Source organism: Oncorhynchus gorbuscha, linkage group LG14 (assembly GCF_021184085.1).
Source record: "Oncorhynchus gorbuscha isolate QuinsamMale2020 ecotype Even-year linkage group LG14, OgorEven_v1.0, whole genome shotgun sequence".
Taxonomy (NCBI): Eukaryota; Metazoa; Chordata; class Actinopteri; order Salmoniformes; family Salmonidae; genus Oncorhynchus; species Oncorhynchus gorbuscha.
In genome coordinates, this window is record NC_060186.1 from 69,359,042 (window position 1) to 69,378,000 (window position 18,959).

At 41.1% G+C, this 18,959-nt stretch overlaps 1 protein-coding gene across 1 annotated transcript in view; it reads right to left on the reverse strand.

Moving 5' to 3' along the window:
• The window catches only part of LOC123995344 (dynein axonemal heavy chain 8-like), a 66,274-nt gene extending 48,464 nt beyond the window's left edge, over positions 1–17,810 (reverse strand). The window contains exons 1-36 of the mRNA XM_046298894.1: positions 17,665–17,810; positions 17,286–17,420; positions 17,052–17,136; positions 16,706–16,857; positions 16,328–16,517; positions 14,994–15,157; positions 14,680–14,856; positions 14,438–14,551; positions 14,242–14,349; positions 13,976–14,077; positions 13,742–13,888; positions 13,451–13,648; positions 13,232–13,308; positions 11,189–11,288; positions 10,964–11,083; positions 10,718–10,853; positions 10,434–10,621; positions 10,277–10,357; positions 10,042–10,158; positions 9,826–9,945; positions 9,277–9,418; positions 9,065–9,162; positions 8,872–8,978; positions 8,625–8,724; positions 8,414–8,543; positions 8,033–8,205; positions 7,469–7,595; positions 7,078–7,313; positions 6,878–6,982; positions 6,637–6,750; positions 3,928–3,990; positions 3,680–3,780; positions 2,167–2,304; positions 1,744–1,984; positions 1,361–1,560; positions 1,090–1,243 (exon numbers count right to left, since the gene is read on the reverse strand). Coding sequence (XP_046154850.1) covers positions 1,090–1,243; positions 1,361–1,560; positions 1,744–1,984; positions 2,167–2,304; positions 3,680–3,780; positions 3,928–3,990; positions 6,637–6,750; positions 6,878–6,982; positions 7,078–7,313; positions 7,469–7,595; positions 8,033–8,205; positions 8,414–8,543; positions 8,625–8,724; positions 8,872–8,978; positions 9,065–9,162; positions 9,277–9,418; positions 9,826–9,945; positions 10,042–10,158; positions 10,277–10,357; positions 10,434–10,621; positions 10,718–10,853; positions 10,964–11,083; positions 11,189–11,288; positions 13,232–13,308; positions 13,451–13,648; positions 13,742–13,888; positions 13,976–14,077; positions 14,242–14,349; positions 14,438–14,551; positions 14,680–14,856; positions 14,994–15,157; positions 16,328–16,517; positions 16,706–16,857; positions 17,052–17,136; positions 17,286–17,420; positions 17,665–17,775 — 4,851 coding nt within the window. The 5' untranslated portion in view covers positions 17,776–17,810. The remainder of the gene's footprint in view (positions 1–1,089; positions 1,244–1,360; positions 1,561–1,743; positions 1,985–2,166; positions 2,305–3,679; positions 3,781–3,927; positions 3,991–6,636; positions 6,751–6,877; positions 6,983–7,077; positions 7,314–7,468; positions 7,596–8,032; positions 8,206–8,413; positions 8,544–8,624; positions 8,725–8,871; positions 8,979–9,064; positions 9,163–9,276; positions 9,419–9,825; positions 9,946–10,041; positions 10,159–10,276; positions 10,358–10,433; positions 10,622–10,717; positions 10,854–10,963; positions 11,084–11,188; positions 11,289–13,231; positions 13,309–13,450; positions 13,649–13,741; positions 13,889–13,975; positions 14,078–14,241; positions 14,350–14,437; positions 14,552–14,679; positions 14,857–14,993; positions 15,158–16,327; positions 16,518–16,705; positions 16,858–17,051; positions 17,137–17,285; positions 17,421–17,664) is intronic.
• Between the last annotated feature and the right edge of the window lie 1,149 nt (positions 17,811–18,959).

The window sequence follows — 18,959 nt, forward strand, 5'->3', positions numbered from 1 at the left end:
CCACAGGAAAGGAAGAGCCAGAGTTACCTCTGCTGAAGAGGATAAGTTCATTAGAGTTAACTGCACCCGAGATAGCAGCCCAAATAAATGCTTCACAGAGCTCAAGTAACACACACATCTCAACATCAACTGTTCAGAGGAGACTGTGGAAATCTGGCCTTGGTCGAATTGCTGCAAATAAACCACTACTAAAGGACACCAATAAGAAGAGACTTGCAATGGACATTAGACAGGAGGAATCTGTGCTTTGGTCTGATGGATCCAGATGTGCGATTTTAAGTTCCAACCGCTGTGTCTTTGTGAGACGCAGAGTAGGTGAACGGATTATCTCCGCATGTGTGATTCCCACCGTAAAGCATGGAGGAGGAGGTGTGATGTGTGGGAGTGCTTTGCTGGTGACACTGTCAGTGATTTATTTAGAATTCAAGGCAAACTTAACCAGCATGGCTACCACAGCATTCTGCAGCGACTCGCCGTCCCATCTGGTTTGCGCTTAGTGGGACTATAATTATTTTTTCAACAGGACAATGACTCAAAACACACCTCCAGGCTGTTTAAGGCCTATTTGACCAAGAAGGAAGAAGGAGAGTGATGGTGCTGGATCAGATGAGATGGTTTGGGATGAGATGAGATGGACCGCAGAGTGAAGGAAAAGCAGCCAACAAGTGCTCAGCATATTTTTGGAACTCCTTAGGGACTGTTGGAAAATCATTCCTCATGAAGCTGGTGGAGAGAATGCCAAGATTCTGCAAAGCTGTCATCAAGGCAAAGGGTGGCTACTTTGAAGAATCTAAAATATATTTAGCTTTGCTTAACACTTTTTTGGTTACTACAGGATTCCATATGTGTTATTTAATAGTTTTGATGTCTTCACTATTATTCTACAATGTAGAAAATAGTAAAAAATAAACAAAAACCCTTTAAAGAGTAGGTGTGTCCAAGCTTTTGACCGTATGTTTGAATATTGTGCAATATTCCTTATGTTTTGCTAGACAAGTGCTGAGTTCATAAAGTGTGGAGATCTTTTATATGATCAAGATGCATAAATCAAATGTTTTGCTAATCTGCAGATGGGCAGTTGTGCAGTACCTGTGGCAGTTGTTTGGCAATGTCACCTCCCACGAACACAGCCTCCAAATACACCCACAGGTTCTGGACGATAAGCCACTGCTCAATAATGTCAGATGAAGTAGATAGCTTGAAGACCCAGTTCTGAATGTCTTTCTTGAACGGAGCATTGTATCTATGCAAAGATATAAGGGCAAGGTAAGATTCTGGCAGCATTACCATTCTACCAACAACAAAACCTGACTTTGATCAACTGAAGGTCATTATCTATAGCCAAGTCAGTTGTTCATACCTGTTGCTCAGCAATGATCCCAGCAGCATCAAACTATCCTCCATGGTAGCGACTATCTCAGAGGTCTCTGTACCTTTCAGCATTAGCTCTCCTCGGCCCTTGAAGGTCATGAAACTCAGAGACTGACTGGACCATACATCCACCACTTGGGCCAGCTTGGCCTCGATGTCCTTCTCCTTGACCGCCGAGATGCAGATATCCTGAGGCAGCACAACAAGACATGACAGTTAACATGTCAAACAGTGGGGAAGACCACTACAGAAACCCTACATCAAAGATGAAATCATGCTTTAAGCCTGTAAATAACAAATATAAGCAAACATGCATCATAATGGATTTTCCTGTAATAAATATTTAACTGAATTGTGTATTATAAGACTAACCTCAATATCCTCCTTGTATTTCAACAGGTTTGCCTCCATGATGTTCTGCAGGGCGAAAGTGTCTGACTCCACCTCAAACTTTTTGCCCGTCAGGCCGGTGATGCGGTCCCAGTGCCTCTGCTTCATGGCCTTGTTGGCCATCATCTCCAGCAGGGGGCAAGACTCGCTGAAGTCATCAATCCTCTTCTTCAGGTCCAAAAATGCCTGCCAGTCCTTCAGGCCTTTGGGCAGCTTCTTACACCTAGTGGTCAAACGATCTGTTACATCTCAACAACAGTAGACAAAAAAAAACAGAGTGAAACAAGAATGTACTGTCCAATAAAACAAACAAATTTTCATTTTGCGCCCTAATGAATACGGAAAGGAAGCAACAAGGCCATTCTGAATCAGCAGAAATATAACATGACAGCAAAAGTACAGTACCTATTCTGGAAGTCTAAAAGCTCTGCATTGATCGCCTCAATGTCCACCTCTGTCCACAGAATGTCGTAGTATCCACTAATTTTGGCCATCACTGTGTCGTAGAGTCCATACAACTTCTGGAGTAAACTCAGCTCTTTTCTATGGTGAAAAAAAGAAATAGGATCATCTTTATCGTGTCATCTATCTACACTGTTGATGAAACAAGGAGTGTTGAACATCATAGACATTCATTTCAGTGATATCATTGTTCTACAAGTTACAACCAATGATGTATTGTATATAAACCTAGATTACCTATAAGTATGTCTAAATATGTGGTGTACGGTATATACACTCATTGTGCAGTTTATTAGGTACACCACCCAGTTTACAAAAATGGTTAGCTCCAGACAGTGAGTCATGTGGCCGTGGTGTGCTGTATACAGCAGGCAGAGATCCATTTAGGCATTCAGTTACTGTTCGATTGAACATTGAGAGTGGTATGATCGTCTGTGCCAGGCACGCCGGCTTTAGTATCTCAGAAACATCCGGCCTCCGTGGTTTTTCACACACGAGTGTCTAGGGTTTACAGAAAATGGTGCGACAAACTAAAATCAGCTCGTTGATGAGAGGTCGAAGAAGAATGGCAAGAATTGTGTAAGCTAACAGGTGGGCGCAGTGGTGTTTGGTGTGCCGAACGGGATCTCGGAATGCAAAACTCAGTCCTTGTCACGGATTGCAGCAGACGACCACACCGGGTTCAACTCATATTAGCTAAAAACAAGAAGTGGCTCCAGTGGGCAGGAGATCACCAACACTGGACAATGGAGGAGTGGAAAAACATTGCCGCGTCTGACGAATCCCGGTTCCTGTTGCGTCATGCTGATGGCAGAGTCAATATTCGGCATAAGCAGCATGAGTCCATGGCCCCATCCTGCCTGGTGTCTATGGTACTGGCTGGTAGAGGTGGTGTAATGGTGTGGGGAATGTTTTCCTCCTGTCACAAGTTAGTTCCCAAGGTACACATTGAGGAACATTTCCATGCTCTGATGAATTCAAGCTGTTCTGGAGGCAAAGGGGGGTTCTTACTGTCACACCCTGACCATAGTTTGCTTTGTATGTTTCTATGTTTTGTTTGGTCAGGGTGTGATCTGAGTGGGCATTCTATGTTGTGTGTCTAGTTTGTCTGTTTCTGTGTTTGTCCTGATATGGTTCTCAGAGGCAGGTGTTAGTCATTGTCTCTGATTGGGAACCATATTTAGGTAGCCTGTTTGGTGTTGGGTTTTGTGGGTGATTGTTACCTGTGTTAATGTTTGTGCCATACAGGACTGGTTTCGGGTTTTCACATTTATTGTTTTGTAGTTTGTTCATGTATAGTTTCTTATTTAAAAAAACATGAACTTCAACCACGCTGCGTATTGGTCCGCCTCTCCTTCAACGGAAGAATCCCGTTACACTTACCCAGTACTAAATAGGTGTACCTAATAAATTGGCAACTGAGTAAGTCTGGTGAATAACATCCATTACAGTGTACCGTGTTTTCTGCAGAGCCTCATAATCTGTGACTGGTAAACCAAACAGCTGCTCTCCTGACGAGTAGGTGATGAATTTCCTCCACAGGTCGTCAAATCTGGCCTGAAAATATGGAGGAAAAGAAAAACACCCATAACGCATGCAACACCTGTGAAGATTACTTGCTGTAAAACCCTTTTGTGTGTGTTTATGCACATCATGTGAAAGACATGTGTGTATGTGATGTAGTGATATGTGTGTTAGTGTTACCTGGCAGATCTGCAGCCTAGTGCTGGCCTCGTTGGGAATTATCCCAGGCACCATTGGGCCTTCCTGTAACAAACAATGACCCCAAGAATGACCTACAGTTAATTCGGAAATTATTCAGACCCTTTGACTTTTTCAGCATTTTGTTACGTTATAGCCTTATTCTAAAATGTATTAAATGAAACATGTTCCTCATCAATCTACACACAATACCCCATAATGGCAAAGCATAAACTGTTTTTTCAATTAAAAAATAAAATGTATTAACAATGAAAAACAGAAATACTATATTTACATATGTATTCAGACCCTTTGCTTTGAGACTCAAAATTGAGCTCAGATGCATCCTGTTTCCATTGATCATCCTTGAGATTTTTCTACAACTTCATTGGATGGTTGTCCTTCTGGGTGGTTATCCCATCCCCACAGAGGAACTCTGGAGCTCTGTTAGTGACCATCGGGTTGTTGGGCACCTCCCTGACCAAGGCCCTTCGCCCCCGATTTCTCAGTTTGGCCGTGTTGCCAGCACTTGATGGTTCCAAACTTCTTCCATTTAAGAATGATGGAGGCCACTGTGTTCTTGGAGACCTTCAATGCTGCAGATATTTTTTGGTACCCTTCCCCAGATCTGTGCTTCAACACAATTCTGTCCTTCAACGTCATGGCTTGACATGCACTGTCAACTGTGGGACCTTATATAGGAAGGCGTGTGCCTCCAAATCATGTCCAAACACTTGAATTTACCACAGGTGGACTCCAATCAAGTTGTAGAAACATCTCAAGGATGATCAATGGAAACAGGATGCACCTGAGCTCAATTTCGGGTCTCATAGCAAAAGGACTGAATACATATGTACAGTGCCTTGCGAAAGTATTCGGCCCCCTTGAACTTTGCGACCTTTTGCCACATTTCAGGCTTCAAACATAAAGATATAAAACTGTATTTTTTGTGAAGAATCAACAACAAGTGGGACACAATCATGAAGTGGAACGACATTTATTGGATATTTCAAACTTTTTTAACAAATCAAAAACTGAAAAATTGGGCGTGCAAAATTATTCAGCCCCCTTAAGTTAATACTTTGTAGCGCCACCTTTTGCTGCGATTACAGCTGTAAGTCGCTTGGGGTATGTCTCTATCAGTTTGCACATCGAGAGACTGAAATGTTTTCCCGTTCCTCCTTGCAAAACAGCTCGAGCTCAGTGAGGTTGGATGGAGAGCATTTGTGAACAGCAGTTTTCAGTTCTTTCCACAGATTCTCGATTGGATTCAGGTCTGGACTTTGACTTGGCCATTCTAACATCTGGATATGTTTATTTTTGAACCATTCCATTGTAAATTTTGCTTTATGTTTTGGATTATTGTCTTGTTGGAAGACCAATCTCCGGCCCAGTCTCAGGTCTTTTGCAGACTCCATCAGGTTTTCTTACAGAATGGTCCTGTATTTGGCTCCATCCATCTTCCCATCAATTTTAACCATATTCCCTGTCCCTGCTGAAGAAAAGCAGGCCCAAACCATGATGCTGCCACCACCATGTTTGACAGTGGGGATGGTGTGTTCAGGGTGTTGCTTTTACGCCAAACATAACGTTTTGCATTGTTGCCAAAAAGTTCCATTTTGGTTTCATCTGACCAGAGCACCTTCTTCCACATGTTTGGTGTGTCTCCCAGGTGGCTTGTGGCAAACTTTAAACAACACTTTTTATGGATATCTTTAAGAAATGACTTTCTTCTTGCCACTCTTCCATAAAGGCCAGATTTGTGCAATATACGACTGATTGTTGTCCTATGGACAGAGTCTCCCACCTCAGCTGTAGATTTCTGCAGTTCAACCAGAGTGATCATGGGCCTCTTGGCTGCATCTCTGATCAGTCTTCTCCTTGTATGAGCTGAAAGTTTAGAGGGACGGCCAGGTCTTGGTAGATTTGCAGTGGTCTGATACTCCTTCCATTTCAATATTATCGCTTGCACAGTGCTCCTTGGGATGTTTAAGGCTTGGGAAATCTTTTTGTATCCAAATCCGGCTTTAAACTTCTTCACAACAGTATCTCAGACCTGCCTGGTGTGTTCCTTGTTCTTCATGATGCTCTCTGCGCTTTTAACGGACCTCTGAGACTATCACAGTGCAGGTGCATTTATACGGAGACTTGATTACACACAGGTGGATTGTATTTATCATCATTAGTCATTTAGGTCAACATTGGATCATTCAGAGATCCTCACTGAACTTCTGGAGAGAGTTTGCTGCACTGAAAGTAAAGGGGCTGAATAATTTTGCACGCCCAATTTTTCAGTTTTTGATTTGTTAAAAAAGTTTGAAATATCCAATAAATGTCGTTCCACTTCATGATTGTGTCCCACTTGTTGTTGATTCTTCACAAAAAAATACAGTTTTATATCTTTATGTTTGAAGCCTGAAATGTAGCAAAAGGTCGCAAAGTTCAAGGGGGCCGAATACTTTCGCAAGGCACTGTAAATAAGGTATTTCATTTACATTTACATTTAAGTCATTTAGCAGACGCGACTTTCTGTTTTTTATTTTAAAACCATCTGCTAAAAATTTCTAAAAAACTATTTAATTCCATTTTAAAATAAGGCTGTAACATAAAAAAATGTGGGAAAATGGAAGGGGTCTGAATACTTTCCGAATGCACTGTATCTACTGGTGGTAACTGAAGTAAATAAATACAATGTGTTTATTTCTTCTTTACCAGTTCATACTGATCTGTAAACATCACAACATCCTTTTGGAAAACGGTGACTGATTCCAACAGGTTCCGTTTGAACTTGGGCTGCACACGAACCAGCTCGTCTTGCACTGATCTCTGGGGAAGCAAAATTGCTATTTTGACACCATAATACTGTAGGTAATTCGTCAAACATCTACAACTGAGTTGCAAACATGAGTTATTCCATAGGATAAATGTATAGTGGTAAACCATTACAACGGACCGCCTTGGACTGCAGTTTGATGAAGGAGTATCTGAGAGTATCCACCCCCTCCGCTTCCTCTTTGGTCACCTCCACTTCAAATCTATTCAGAATCCCATAGGCTTCCTAGCAGATAGTATGAGAAAAGTACTTAACAAATGTGTCTGTGAAATCTTCTACCATTGCAATCCACAAATCACAAGCCGTAGTTTGACTTATACCTCAATGGGTCCCAGGGTCATGTCTATCTTGATCTCAGAGTCTCGTATTTTGGACAGGGCTTCCATGGCGAAACGCACATCCTCCAGGTCTGCGATAGGCCTGGAGAGCTTTTTCAGGTGTTCTCCAGTGAAAGTCATGATCTCCATCATTTTCTTTTTGTACTGCTCATTCAGGTACTTGCACAAGAGCTTCTTCCAGGCCTTTGCCTCGACTGTCAGAGACATCTTCAGCGGAGCTACAAGAAAGGGAAATGATCACAAAATAAATAGCTGGATAACTATTTGTGGTTTACAAAGTATCAAAGACTTGTGAAGCATTTACAGTATGTAGGCCTTATGAAGGTTTCATTAAGCCTTCGTGAGTTAAAGGCCTAGTTCGTAAACACCATACCTGTTGACATTTCAATGCACCCCAAAATAATGGTAGGCTTGATTTCATCAATCTCCTGTTCGAATCCCACATAGTGGAGGATTTCAGACTTGATCTGAGTCAGGTAGGGGTTGCTGTCCATGAACTCCTATTCAGAGAATAGTTAAGATTCCACAGGTTAGTGAGAAGGAAAAAAACACAAAAAAAACAATTGCACCGAATATGGGTGGCAGGTAGCCTAGCGTTATAGTGTTGGGCCAGTATCCGAAAGGTTGCTTGTTCGAATTCCCAAATCTGTCTATGTGCCCTTGAGAAAGTCACTTAACCCTAATTACTCCAGGGTCTACGTTGATAATGGCTGATCCTGGCCGTGACCCAAATCTCTGAATGTGTCTCAGAGGAAGTTGGGATATACAAAAAAATATCGTTTCCAGTTCACACATGCGTATAATACAAACTTGCACGTGTGAAATAGGACAAATATCAGCACCCACCAAATGATTATATTATTACATGCCAACTTACTTAGTAGTAAACAAGCAAATAGTAACTAGAAAAAAAAGTTTGTGACTTGCATTGACACACCTTGACCTTAATCTGTCTGTCCTCGGCCCAGACCACCTTGAAGGGATGGAACTGCTTGAGAACATCACTGGCCGGTTTCCTCAGAGAGTTGACTGCTGATGTGAGGAGGACCACCAGCTTACAAATGTCCTTGTGTTCAGCTACGCTCTGATAGAAGTTCTTCAGCTTCCCTGCTGAGAAAACAACTCAAGTTAAATACTCATTCATGTCATCAATACTCATTGTGTAATCAATGTCAACACAATTCAAAGAACTCTGCAAAATACAGTATTCAATTCCATGGGAAGTTGTATGATTCCTAATTCTAACAGTGAATTTTCCCAAGTGGAGATATGTACAATCTGTGTTTAGTGGGAAGATAAGATGGTGGCTGAATCTTACTGCCAGACTTGCGCTTGTCTTCATGGTGGTGCTCCTGTCCCCAACGGGCCACTCCCCGGCTCACCTCCAGCACCAGGTGCACCAGTCGGTTGATGGCCTGCTGGATGTCATCCAAACTGGGCACCATCACCTGGTGCAAAATGTAAAAATGTAATTATATAACATTGATTTGGGACTTTGTTATTTCAAATTGAATCTAAAATGAACTCACCACGTTGGGTATGGTCAGGTGGACTTCGGATTTGATAAAAGTCACCAGCTCCTCTGTGCTTGGTTGTGATTGGCTGAAACGTCCCTTTCTTGCTGACAAGCTGAACAGAGAAGTAAGACTCTTTAAAAATCTTTTCACTCCTTCAAATTAGAATATCAGTCCAACATTTTGCACTATACAGCTGCAATGCATTTATTTTAGCTAAACCAAGGGATAATACTCTACATGACAACTCATGCATAGTTACGTCGCAACGAAGATTCTTCTTTTCAAAGTGTCCAGAGATAACCTTGTTGCTTTGACCAAGGCGTCAAGTAGCTTTGTGCTGAACCAGGCATACATCTCTTTGCACTCCTAGGATCAGGATTGTTGTTAAAAGCATTGAAGTGTCCTGTTCTGTACAGTATATTTTGGTGGAGTCAGTGCAGGTAGATACTTACCTTCTCAAAGTCATCTTCTTTCTCAGATTCTTTGTCATCACTATGATCATCATCAATGGAGGTGTTAACTTCTTCTGAGAATGCCACATTCTTCCGCTCTGGAATACAAAATGACTTACATTTAAATTTGATGAGGATGTTTATGTATGAGTATGTTTATGGGATGAGATGTTAAGAGTTTCTGGTTCTTTACAGGGTTTTTCATGAAATACCTTTAACAATTGGTACTTCCACAGGTTTCTTCACTTCTTTTGACTCGTAAATAGTATTGAATATCTCAATCAGCTCCTTCACTGCCTCTTCAACATGTCTGCTTTTGTGGTCCAAAATGTCTGCCCACTCCTTTGACTGGTTCTACAAAACAGAGTCATAGCAATTTCATGGTAAGAATAAGAAATCTGACAAGCAGGTAGTGCTTAGGGGGCGGTCATAGCAACTGATTAAAGCTGTAATTAACGATTAGGAATTATAAAAACTTTGGATCAGACAATTGTCTTATTTATTCAATATTTATGTAACAACTGTTTTTAAAAACCTGCAATAATGTTGAAAGTCCAATAAACTAAAGTAAACTGTACACTGAGGTCTCCCCATTGTATTTACATCATTTACATGAGTAATTAGGGTTGAGTGCCTTGCTCCAAGACCACATCGACAGATTTTTCACCAAGTCGGCTAGGGGATTCGAACCAGCAACCTTTCGGTTACGGGCCCAATGCTCATAAATGCTAGGCTACCTGCCGCCCATTGGATGGGCATACCTCATTGGTGCTGATGAGGCCTTGCAGTGACGAGGGCCTGTCCTCTGGGAGATCGATCAGCACAGTCTCTGAGATGTCTTGAAGGACGGCATCAATGTGCATCTCACAGATGTCTCGCACCTGAAGAGAAACATAAAACAGAGCGCACGACTCAGCAACAAGTATTTAATTTGAACTAAATGCTCCACAATGATTACAGCAGTATTTTCAGTGTACCTTCTTTAGGAGATGGTTAAGTTCAGACATGGCGGTGTCAACATTATGAAAGAAGTTGTCCAAGATGAGAGATGACCAGTTGAGTAACACCAAGCCGTGGCGAAGCACAGACTCGACCTAAAGTGACCACAAACAACATAAATGACTTTATGAGGTAATACTAGCTAGTCTCCAAACAGTGCCATTTCTCCTTCAAAGGATCATACTGTATTTTAGACCATTTTAACTTTCTTACATTTTTTATCTTTGATGCCATCAGGTTGTAGAAAACTGCAGGTATTTTCTCACAGGTGGCCTCGTAGTTGCACAGTAAAGTCTGCAATAATAAATCTGGGCAATATGGTTCTTCAATTCATTGAATGTCTGTGACTCTGCATTGTCTAGGATATTACCTCCAGTCGAAGTTTGTTGGCTTTCATCGACCACTCTGTCTTGACCAGACGCAGAGCCTGATCAGGAACCTCCAGACCCATCTTCAGCATGCACTTTGTCTCTCGCACTATCTCCGTGATTTTGGGATCGAAGTTGACGAGTAGTTTTCCTGTGTCCATGTGGCGGACTAATAAGGTTGCTTGTAAAGCTGTTAGCAAAGAAGGGGAAAGACGTGCATATTTTGTGAAATATGAGGGGAAAAAATGAATTCAGATCAGATGAGACAAATGGATAGGCCACTGACCGTATTGGAGCTGTGAGACCTCCCTCATCCAGGCTCTGTGATAGAGAAGCTCAAACTCCACAAACACAGCTGCAGTCCGGTTGTACATTCTCACCACGTCCTTTCCCTCTGGACTCGACAGGATCTCTGAGTTTTTCTGTAGAAAGTGTTCGCAGTTAGTGTTGTTTCTCAGTAGATTAAATTCTTAGTAGATTTCTGAAACTGTAAGAGAAATCTTACAGGTCATGTTGTGAAGTTTGAACCTACCTCGATGTAGTGTATAGGTTCCTGTATGCTCCTGTAGAGCTGTCTGATCCAGAGGACTTTGCCAGCTATAGGGGGCATGTTCCTTGCCAATGGAGGGTCCTCTCTGTGAATCTGGTAGAGCTGCATGGATAAAGAAAAACTGTGCTCAAGTCTGATCCATAATGCGTCTGTGCCTATAGGCTACCTGACCATTTTTAGGACTACGGATTACATTTATAAACATACCTTCTTGACAGACTCCAGCTCTGAGACGTAGTGCTGAAGAATAAGCCCAACTGTGTTTGAGACTTCTGTCTTTAGACAGGGCATGTTCAGCTTCTGAAATCTACAGACAATAACAAATACAGTGCCTTGCGAAAGTATTCGGCCCCCTTGAACTTTGCGACCTTTTGCCACATTTCAGGCTTCAAACATAAAGATATAAAACTGTATTTTTTTGTGAAGAATCAACAACAAGTGGGACACAATCATGAAGTGGAACGACATTTATTGGATATTTCAAACTTTTTTAACAAATCAAAAACTGAAAAATTGGGTGTGCAAAATTATTCAGCCCCTTTACTTTCCGTGCAGCAAACTCTCTCCAGAAGTTCAGTGAGGATCTTTGAATGATCCAATGTTGACCTAAATGACTAATGATGATAAATACAATCCACCTGTGTGTAATCAAGTCTCCGTATAAATGCACTTGCACTGTGACAGTCTCAGAGGTCCGTTAAAAGCGCAGAGAGCATCATGAAGAACAAGGAACACACCAGGCAGGTCCGAGATACTGTTGTGAAGAAGTTTAAAGCCGGATTTGGATACAAAAACATTTCCCAAGCTTTAAACATCCCAAGGAGCACTGTGCAAGCGATAATATTGAAATGGAAGGAGTATCAGACCACTGCAAATCTACCAAGTCCTGGCCGTCCCTCTAAACTTTCAGCTCATACAAGGAGAAGACTGATCAGAGATGCAGCCAAGAGGCCCATGATCACTCTGGATGAACTGCAGAGATCTACAGCTGAGGTGGAAGACTATGTCCATAGGACAACAATCAGTCGTATATTGCACAAATATTGCCTTTATGGAAGTGGCAAGAAGAAAGCCATTTCTTAAAGATATCCATAAAAAGTGTTGTTTAAAGTTTGCAACAAGCCACCTGGGAGACACACGAAACATGTGGAAGAAGGCGCTCTGGCCAGATGAAACCAAAATTGAACTTTTTGGCAACAATGCAAAACGTTATGTTTGGCTTAAAAGCAACACAGCTCATCACCATGAACACACCATCCCCACTGTCAAACATGGTGGTGGCAGCATCATGGTTTGGGCCTGCTTTTCTTCAGCAGGGACAGGGAAGATGGTTAAAATTGATGGGAAGATGGATGGAGCCAAATACAGGACCATTCTGGAAGAAAACCTGATGGAGTCTGCAAAAGACCTGAAACTGGGACGGAGATTTGTCTTCCAACAAGACAATGATCCAAAACATAAAGCAAAATCTACAATGGAATGGTTCAAAAATAAACATATCCAGGTGTTAGAATGGCCAAGTCAAAGTCCAGACCTGAATCCAATCGAGAATCTGTGGAAAGAACTGAAAACTGCTGTTCACAAATGCTCTCCATCCAACCTCACTGAGCTCAAACTGTTTTGCAAGTAGGAATGGGAAAAAATGTCAGTCTCTCGATGTGCAAACTGATAAGAGACATACCCCAAGCGACTTACAGCTGTAATCGCAGCAAAAGGTGGCGCTACAAAGTATTAACTTACGGGGGCTGAATAATTTTGCACGCCCAATTTTTCAGTTTTTGATTTGTTTAAAAAGTTTGAAATATCCAATAAATGTCGTTCCACTTCATGATTGTGTCCCACTTGTTGTTGATTCTTCACAAAAAATACAGTTTTATATCTTTATGTTTGAAGCCTGAAATGTGGCAAAAGGTCGCAAAGTTCAAGGGAGCCGAATACTTTCGCAAGGCACTGTATATGTCAAAGTAACATTTCCAGAGTTGGTTCTGAAATTTTTAAATATACCAGCATGCTAATTCCATTTGTGAGGTAGACTACTCTTACATGGCTCTACCCAACGAATGTAAGAGTGGTGCTGGTACATACTATATTTGCTATCACGTAAGGCTCTAGATTGCAGGGAATGGCGGTTACACGTGTTAAAAAATATATATATATATATCTGAGTCGAAAGTAGGGCACTGCCCCCTTAAATTCCTGGGGAGAACCCGGTCTTATTTTTATTAAAATAGTTTGAGTGATATTTTCTACCTTTTCAGAAAAAACAAGGCATGCTGAGACGAGAGGATTTTGGAGAAACAGGAATTCATGAACATCTGGAGCTGGTTCTAAAGAAGATAAAGGACGACAACATCCTAGAATTAGGAATTAGAACTCTGACAACATGTTGAGCTGTGAGCTTTTCTTTGCCTACAAACAAAACAAAGCAGTTTAGACTCATCTACTCAAACCAAGTTGAATAAAACATGCCTCGAGGTTGCTTATCTGAACCATGAACTCTGCAAAGTCCACCTCAAACTCTGCTTTTCTGGGGGCCAGGATGTCATACTGCTTCTTCTTCATGGTCAAGTAGATGTTCTGGAACTTGGAAGCCAGAGTGTCTATACCCTCAATGGTGGACTGTCCCAGGACAGAGAAGGTCTTTACTGCAGTGATCATCCGAGTGATCTGAAAACAAGAAAGAAATGAATCTCAAATGTATAGCAGCAGGCCTTCTGTTTTTTTTATGGAAAAGGTTGGCTGCATTAATGAGGTACACACCTTCTCCAGTCTCTTGCAGAAACCTTCAAACTTGCCAAAGATGTACATCTCTGACACCTCAAAGGGTTTCTCCCCAGGCCTCTCCAGGGTTTGTTTCTTTGTCTTGTGGAAGCAGGACTGATACTCCCGGAACAAGTAGATACAGTCCTATCAAACCCCCAAAATGGTCAAAACTCAAACCTAGTGTAAATCAGGGGTAGAATTGACCATATTTTTGATGCCATCATCAATCACCTGTATCTTTTTGATGATGTCTTGTGTATCCTGTTCCCAAATTCCAGAGGTGCCGTTGTCAGTAATGTATGCTCTACATGCTGTAACCATCTGATTTGTGACCTGAGTGACAAATATTACAACAACCAAGCTTTAAATACATGTGCTCCAATTCAATTCCATGTCAGTTCCCATAGCTGATAAAGCCAAGTGGGTAATTTGTTAAAGAATTAATAATTCCATTAACTTTTTTATTATCTCTGATGGAATACAGAGAAAGTACTTACTTTGATGAAGAGTGAAGTCATTCGTTCAGATGTATTGTAATATTGTGACACACTGTGGATCATTCGAATGGCATTGATAAGGTTCTGAATGCTCTTGGCCATGGTGACCTGAAATAAAACATGTTCACTTGTGAAATCAATTAGAATAAAACATTTCAAATCAGAATAATGAAGACTAATTAATCATCTTATTTACCGGGTCACAGTTGTAGAGAGGTTGGCAGACTTTTTCGAGGGTGTACAGGAATTTCACATTATCCTTTGCCTCGTTGGCACAGTCGGTTATTCTGGCATCCAGCTCTCTCCACAACTAAACACAAAACTAAAGTAAATAATATGTACCAACAACAGGAACATGTCAACATTTTGTTGGAGCATGTAATGGTAAACATTTCATTTTCATTGCCACTTCAGGAAGACAGCCAGTGATGATAGTACCTTTAGAGTCTTGGAGCGGTTGATATTGAGTACATTGACCACGGCCTTGCACTCGGGGCCCTTGATGTGCTCAATGATAGAGTTGAACTTAGCCGACATTCTCTTCCAGTGCTCTAACTCAGTCAAAGGTCCTGAGGCATCAGCTTCTTTCCTCATTTGATCACTCTCTGTAAGGACCTGGGGGTCATAGAAATAGAGTTGAAGAACAGAAGACTTGAAGTACTATGGATTGGCAAGTACATTTTTTTTTACATTTGTGCGGTGTCACAGTATGTGTAGGTTCATAGTACATAGACAGTCATACTCTGTAGTACCTGCTCAATCTGTTTGTACCACATCATCAACGCTTCCTCGAGTTGATGCACCATGTCAACATCTGCTGCTGCTGCTTTTACGTCTTCAAAGGATATCAGCCTGGCGAATTCAATGTTTGAGGCCGTCTTCAGTTGAACAGTGCCTTCAATGCATGCTTGCATTCCTGCAGTACATCATACAAATCAAAGTGTTGCCTACGTTTAACAAACTGACTAGACTTGTTGTCAGCTCAAAATCATGCAGAAAACAATAATTGAATGATGCTGTAGGCCTACTGTGTGTGTACACTACTGTTAAAACGTTTGGAGTCACTTAGAAATGTCTTTGTGTTTGAAAGAAAAGCAAACTGTTTGTCCATTAAAATAACATCAGATTGATCATAAATACAGTGTAGACATTGTTAATGTTGTAAATAACTATTGTAGCTGGAAACGGCATATTTTATATGGAATAGCTACATAGGCGTACAGAGGCCCATTATCAGCAACCATCACTCCTGTGTTCCAATGGCACGTTGTTTTAGCTAATCCAAGTTTATCATTTTAAAAGGTTAACTGATCATTAGAAAACCCTTTTGCAATAATGTTAGCACAGCTGAAAACTGTTGTTCTGCTTAAAGCAATACAACTGGCCTTCTTTAGACTAGTTTAGTATCTGGAGCATCAGCATTTGTGAGTTTGATTACAGGTTCAAAATGGCCAGAAAGAAAGATTAGCTTCTGGCTAGCTTCTATGGAGGATTACAGATTTGAGGTAAATATATATATTTTTTTATAAATATAAATTGGTGAGGCGGGTTTGCAGGAGAGTGTTTTGAAGATGAGTTTATGGAAAATAAAAATATATATAAAAAGGTATGTGAAAAAAGTTGTAAATATATATATATATATATATATACGGGACACGACAAGACGAGGACAAAAGACGTCTGAATGCCATCTTGGAACGAATGATCTATCTGGAGCATCAGCATTTGTGGGTTCGATTACAGGCTCAAAATGGCCAGAAACAAATAACTTTCTTCTGAAACTTGTCAGTCTATACTTGTTCTCAGAAATGAAGGCTATTCCATGTGAGAAATTGCCAAGAAACTGAAGATCTCGTACAACGTTGTGTACTACTCCCTTCACAGAACAGAGCAAACTGGCTCTAACCAGAATAGAAAGGAGGGGGAGACCCCGGTGCACAACTGAGTAAGAGGACAAGTACATTAGAGTGTCTAGTTTGAGAAACAGACGCCTCACAGACAAAGACAATGACATTTCTAAGTGACCCCAAACTTTTGAACAGTAATGTGTGTGCACAATTTTGTTTTATTATTGTAACTCTCTCACCATCTAGGAAATGAATATAACGAGTGATTGTGTCTTTGAAGTTTTGTTTATCCTTCTCTCCATGTTTCGACTGATTCAAGGCACCCCAGTTTTCTGTTGCACAGACAGCTGGCATCATAATCTTTGACAACAGATTCCTGGTGCCTTTTAATAGACCCTCAGCGGCATCTAGCATAGAAAAATAAATCTCCTACAAAAAGAAAGGGAATGGAAATTGACCAAGCATTAACAGTCAGAAAACTCATGATTAGAGCATTCCTTTGTATTCAATATGGACCTATTATGAGGCTATCATAGATTATATGTACAAAATACAAAATCTTAGTCCTTCAGTTCAGAAGTCTCTACCTTCCGTAGATCTTCCATAGAATATCTCACCTCATGTATGTTTTTTATATTGACAGGAACGTCAATTTTAGTTCGTACAAAGAATGGGCACAATCCTGTCAGACATGTCTCAGACAAATTGGCTAAAAATAGTCTCATTATTATGGCTCCTTTTGCAGTTCCAGGAAAGGTGCGTCCACACTCTAAAACAAAATAAAATAAAATTGAATTGAACATGCGCCGTTTAAAAGGTCTGGGTCAGAGTGAAAGGTGACATAAACAGACAATAAAATGTTTCATATCTATTTCACAAAAATCTATGAATAACAATAATGTATTGGTGCCAATGTGGCTCTATAGTAAAGAAGAAATACAGAGGTAATCATCCTTCATTCACCTATTCCTGGGACTTCTGTCTCTTGGTAGACAAATGCGATGGTTTTACTTCCTCCTTTGGCAAAAAAATCATCAAATGGTGCCAACTGTGGGGGGGGGGCAGAGTGTCTACAAGATATCTCAGATCTTTGTTGTTCATCAAGCAGGTAAAAGTTAAAGAATTTGACCAAACAACAACAATTCACAGGGACCTCAACAGCTTGTTGGGATTCATATCAATTACAGTTCTACTCACAGAAGGAGCATCTAAAACAAACTCTTCTACTGCTTGTAGTTCGAGGGAGAGCCTGTCAGCCAAGATCTCAAAGATGTATTTGTGCCCAGAGGTAAGTAGCTTCTTTCGAGCTTCTCTTGATTCCTTGTACCTGGCCTGAAAGGACAAAGTGTCAATGTTACTCTAAATGGGGTGGTGTGCTGTGCACATCAGGCAAACAGAGTGTAAGGTGGGACTGTAGCAGCCCACAGTAAAACAATGTATTATACTATGAAGTGATAGCAGCTACAATTGTGACGTTGTGAGCACATAGGCCTGGGCAGCTGAACCTTCATTGAGCAAGTTCTCATCACTTCTTGTTCTCAACTCAAATTCCTCCATGACTATTCATCCAACAGACCTGCTTCTCCTTCATGGTCTCCTGTACAGCCTGGACACAACTACCAGATCGATGGAACTTGCTGCCCCGCCGGCCTACAGCACCTCGATCTGTGGGCACGTTGTCAGCCATGGGGCTAGGGTCACCCGTGCTATCTGGGTGATTGGTTCCACTCATCTTTTCATCTGCAAGGATGTGATTCAGGAGTCAGGAAAACATAGTCAATCAACAAAATCGGGATTTTGGCTAGAAGAAAGGTCTGTTGCTTTATTTGAAGGGATGATAAATGTCAGAAAATAAGAAATTCCAGATTAATCAGGAAAAATCCCATCCCTGCACTTGAGGACTACCTTTAGATTGTTGGTAATAATAACGTTAATTTAACTAGCTTTATTGAATGATAGGGGTCACTGGTAAAGTTAGTGTCAATGATTTAAATATACACTAGATCACAAATAGGGGGCGCTGTGTTGTAGACACCATGTCTCCATCTTGGCACTCCCCACAAATGTAACAAATATTTTTGGACGCTATAGAAATTAATTGATTAATGTCTACATTTATTTTTGTCACATTTATTCTATTACAGAAACCTTAATGCATATTTTAAAATTACACTACATTCGGAAAGTATTCAGACCCCTTGACTTTTCCCACATTTTGTTACATTACAGCCTTATTCGAAAATGGATTAAATCATTTTTTTCACAATACCCCATAACGACAAAGCCAAAACAGATGTATTTTTTAAATGTCTGCAAATGTATACAAAATGAACTGAAATATCACATTTACATAAGTATTCAGACCCTTTACTCAGTAGTTTGTTGAAGCACCTTTGGCAGCGATTACAGCCTCGAGTCTTCTTGGGTATGAAACTATAAGCTGGGTACACCTGTATTTGGGGAGTTTCTCCCATTCTTCTCTGTAGATCCTCTCAAGCTCTGTCAGGTTGGATGGGGAGCGTCACTGCACAGCTATTTTCAGGTCTCTCCAGAGATGTTAGATCGGGTTCAAGTCCAGACTCTGGCTGGGCCACTCAAGGACATTCAGAGACTTGTCCCCAAAGCCACTCCTGCGTTGTCTTGGCTGTGTGCTTAGGGTTGTTGTCCTGTTGGAAGGTGAACCTTTGCTCCAGTCTGAGGTCCTGAGCGCTCTGGATCATGTTTTCATCAAGGATCTCTCTGTAGTTTGCTCCGTTCATTTTTCCCTCGATCCTGACTAGTCTTCCATGCCCTGCCGCTGAAAAACATCCCCACAGCATGATGCTGCCACCACCATGCTTCACTGTAGGGATGTTGCCAGGTTTCCTCCAG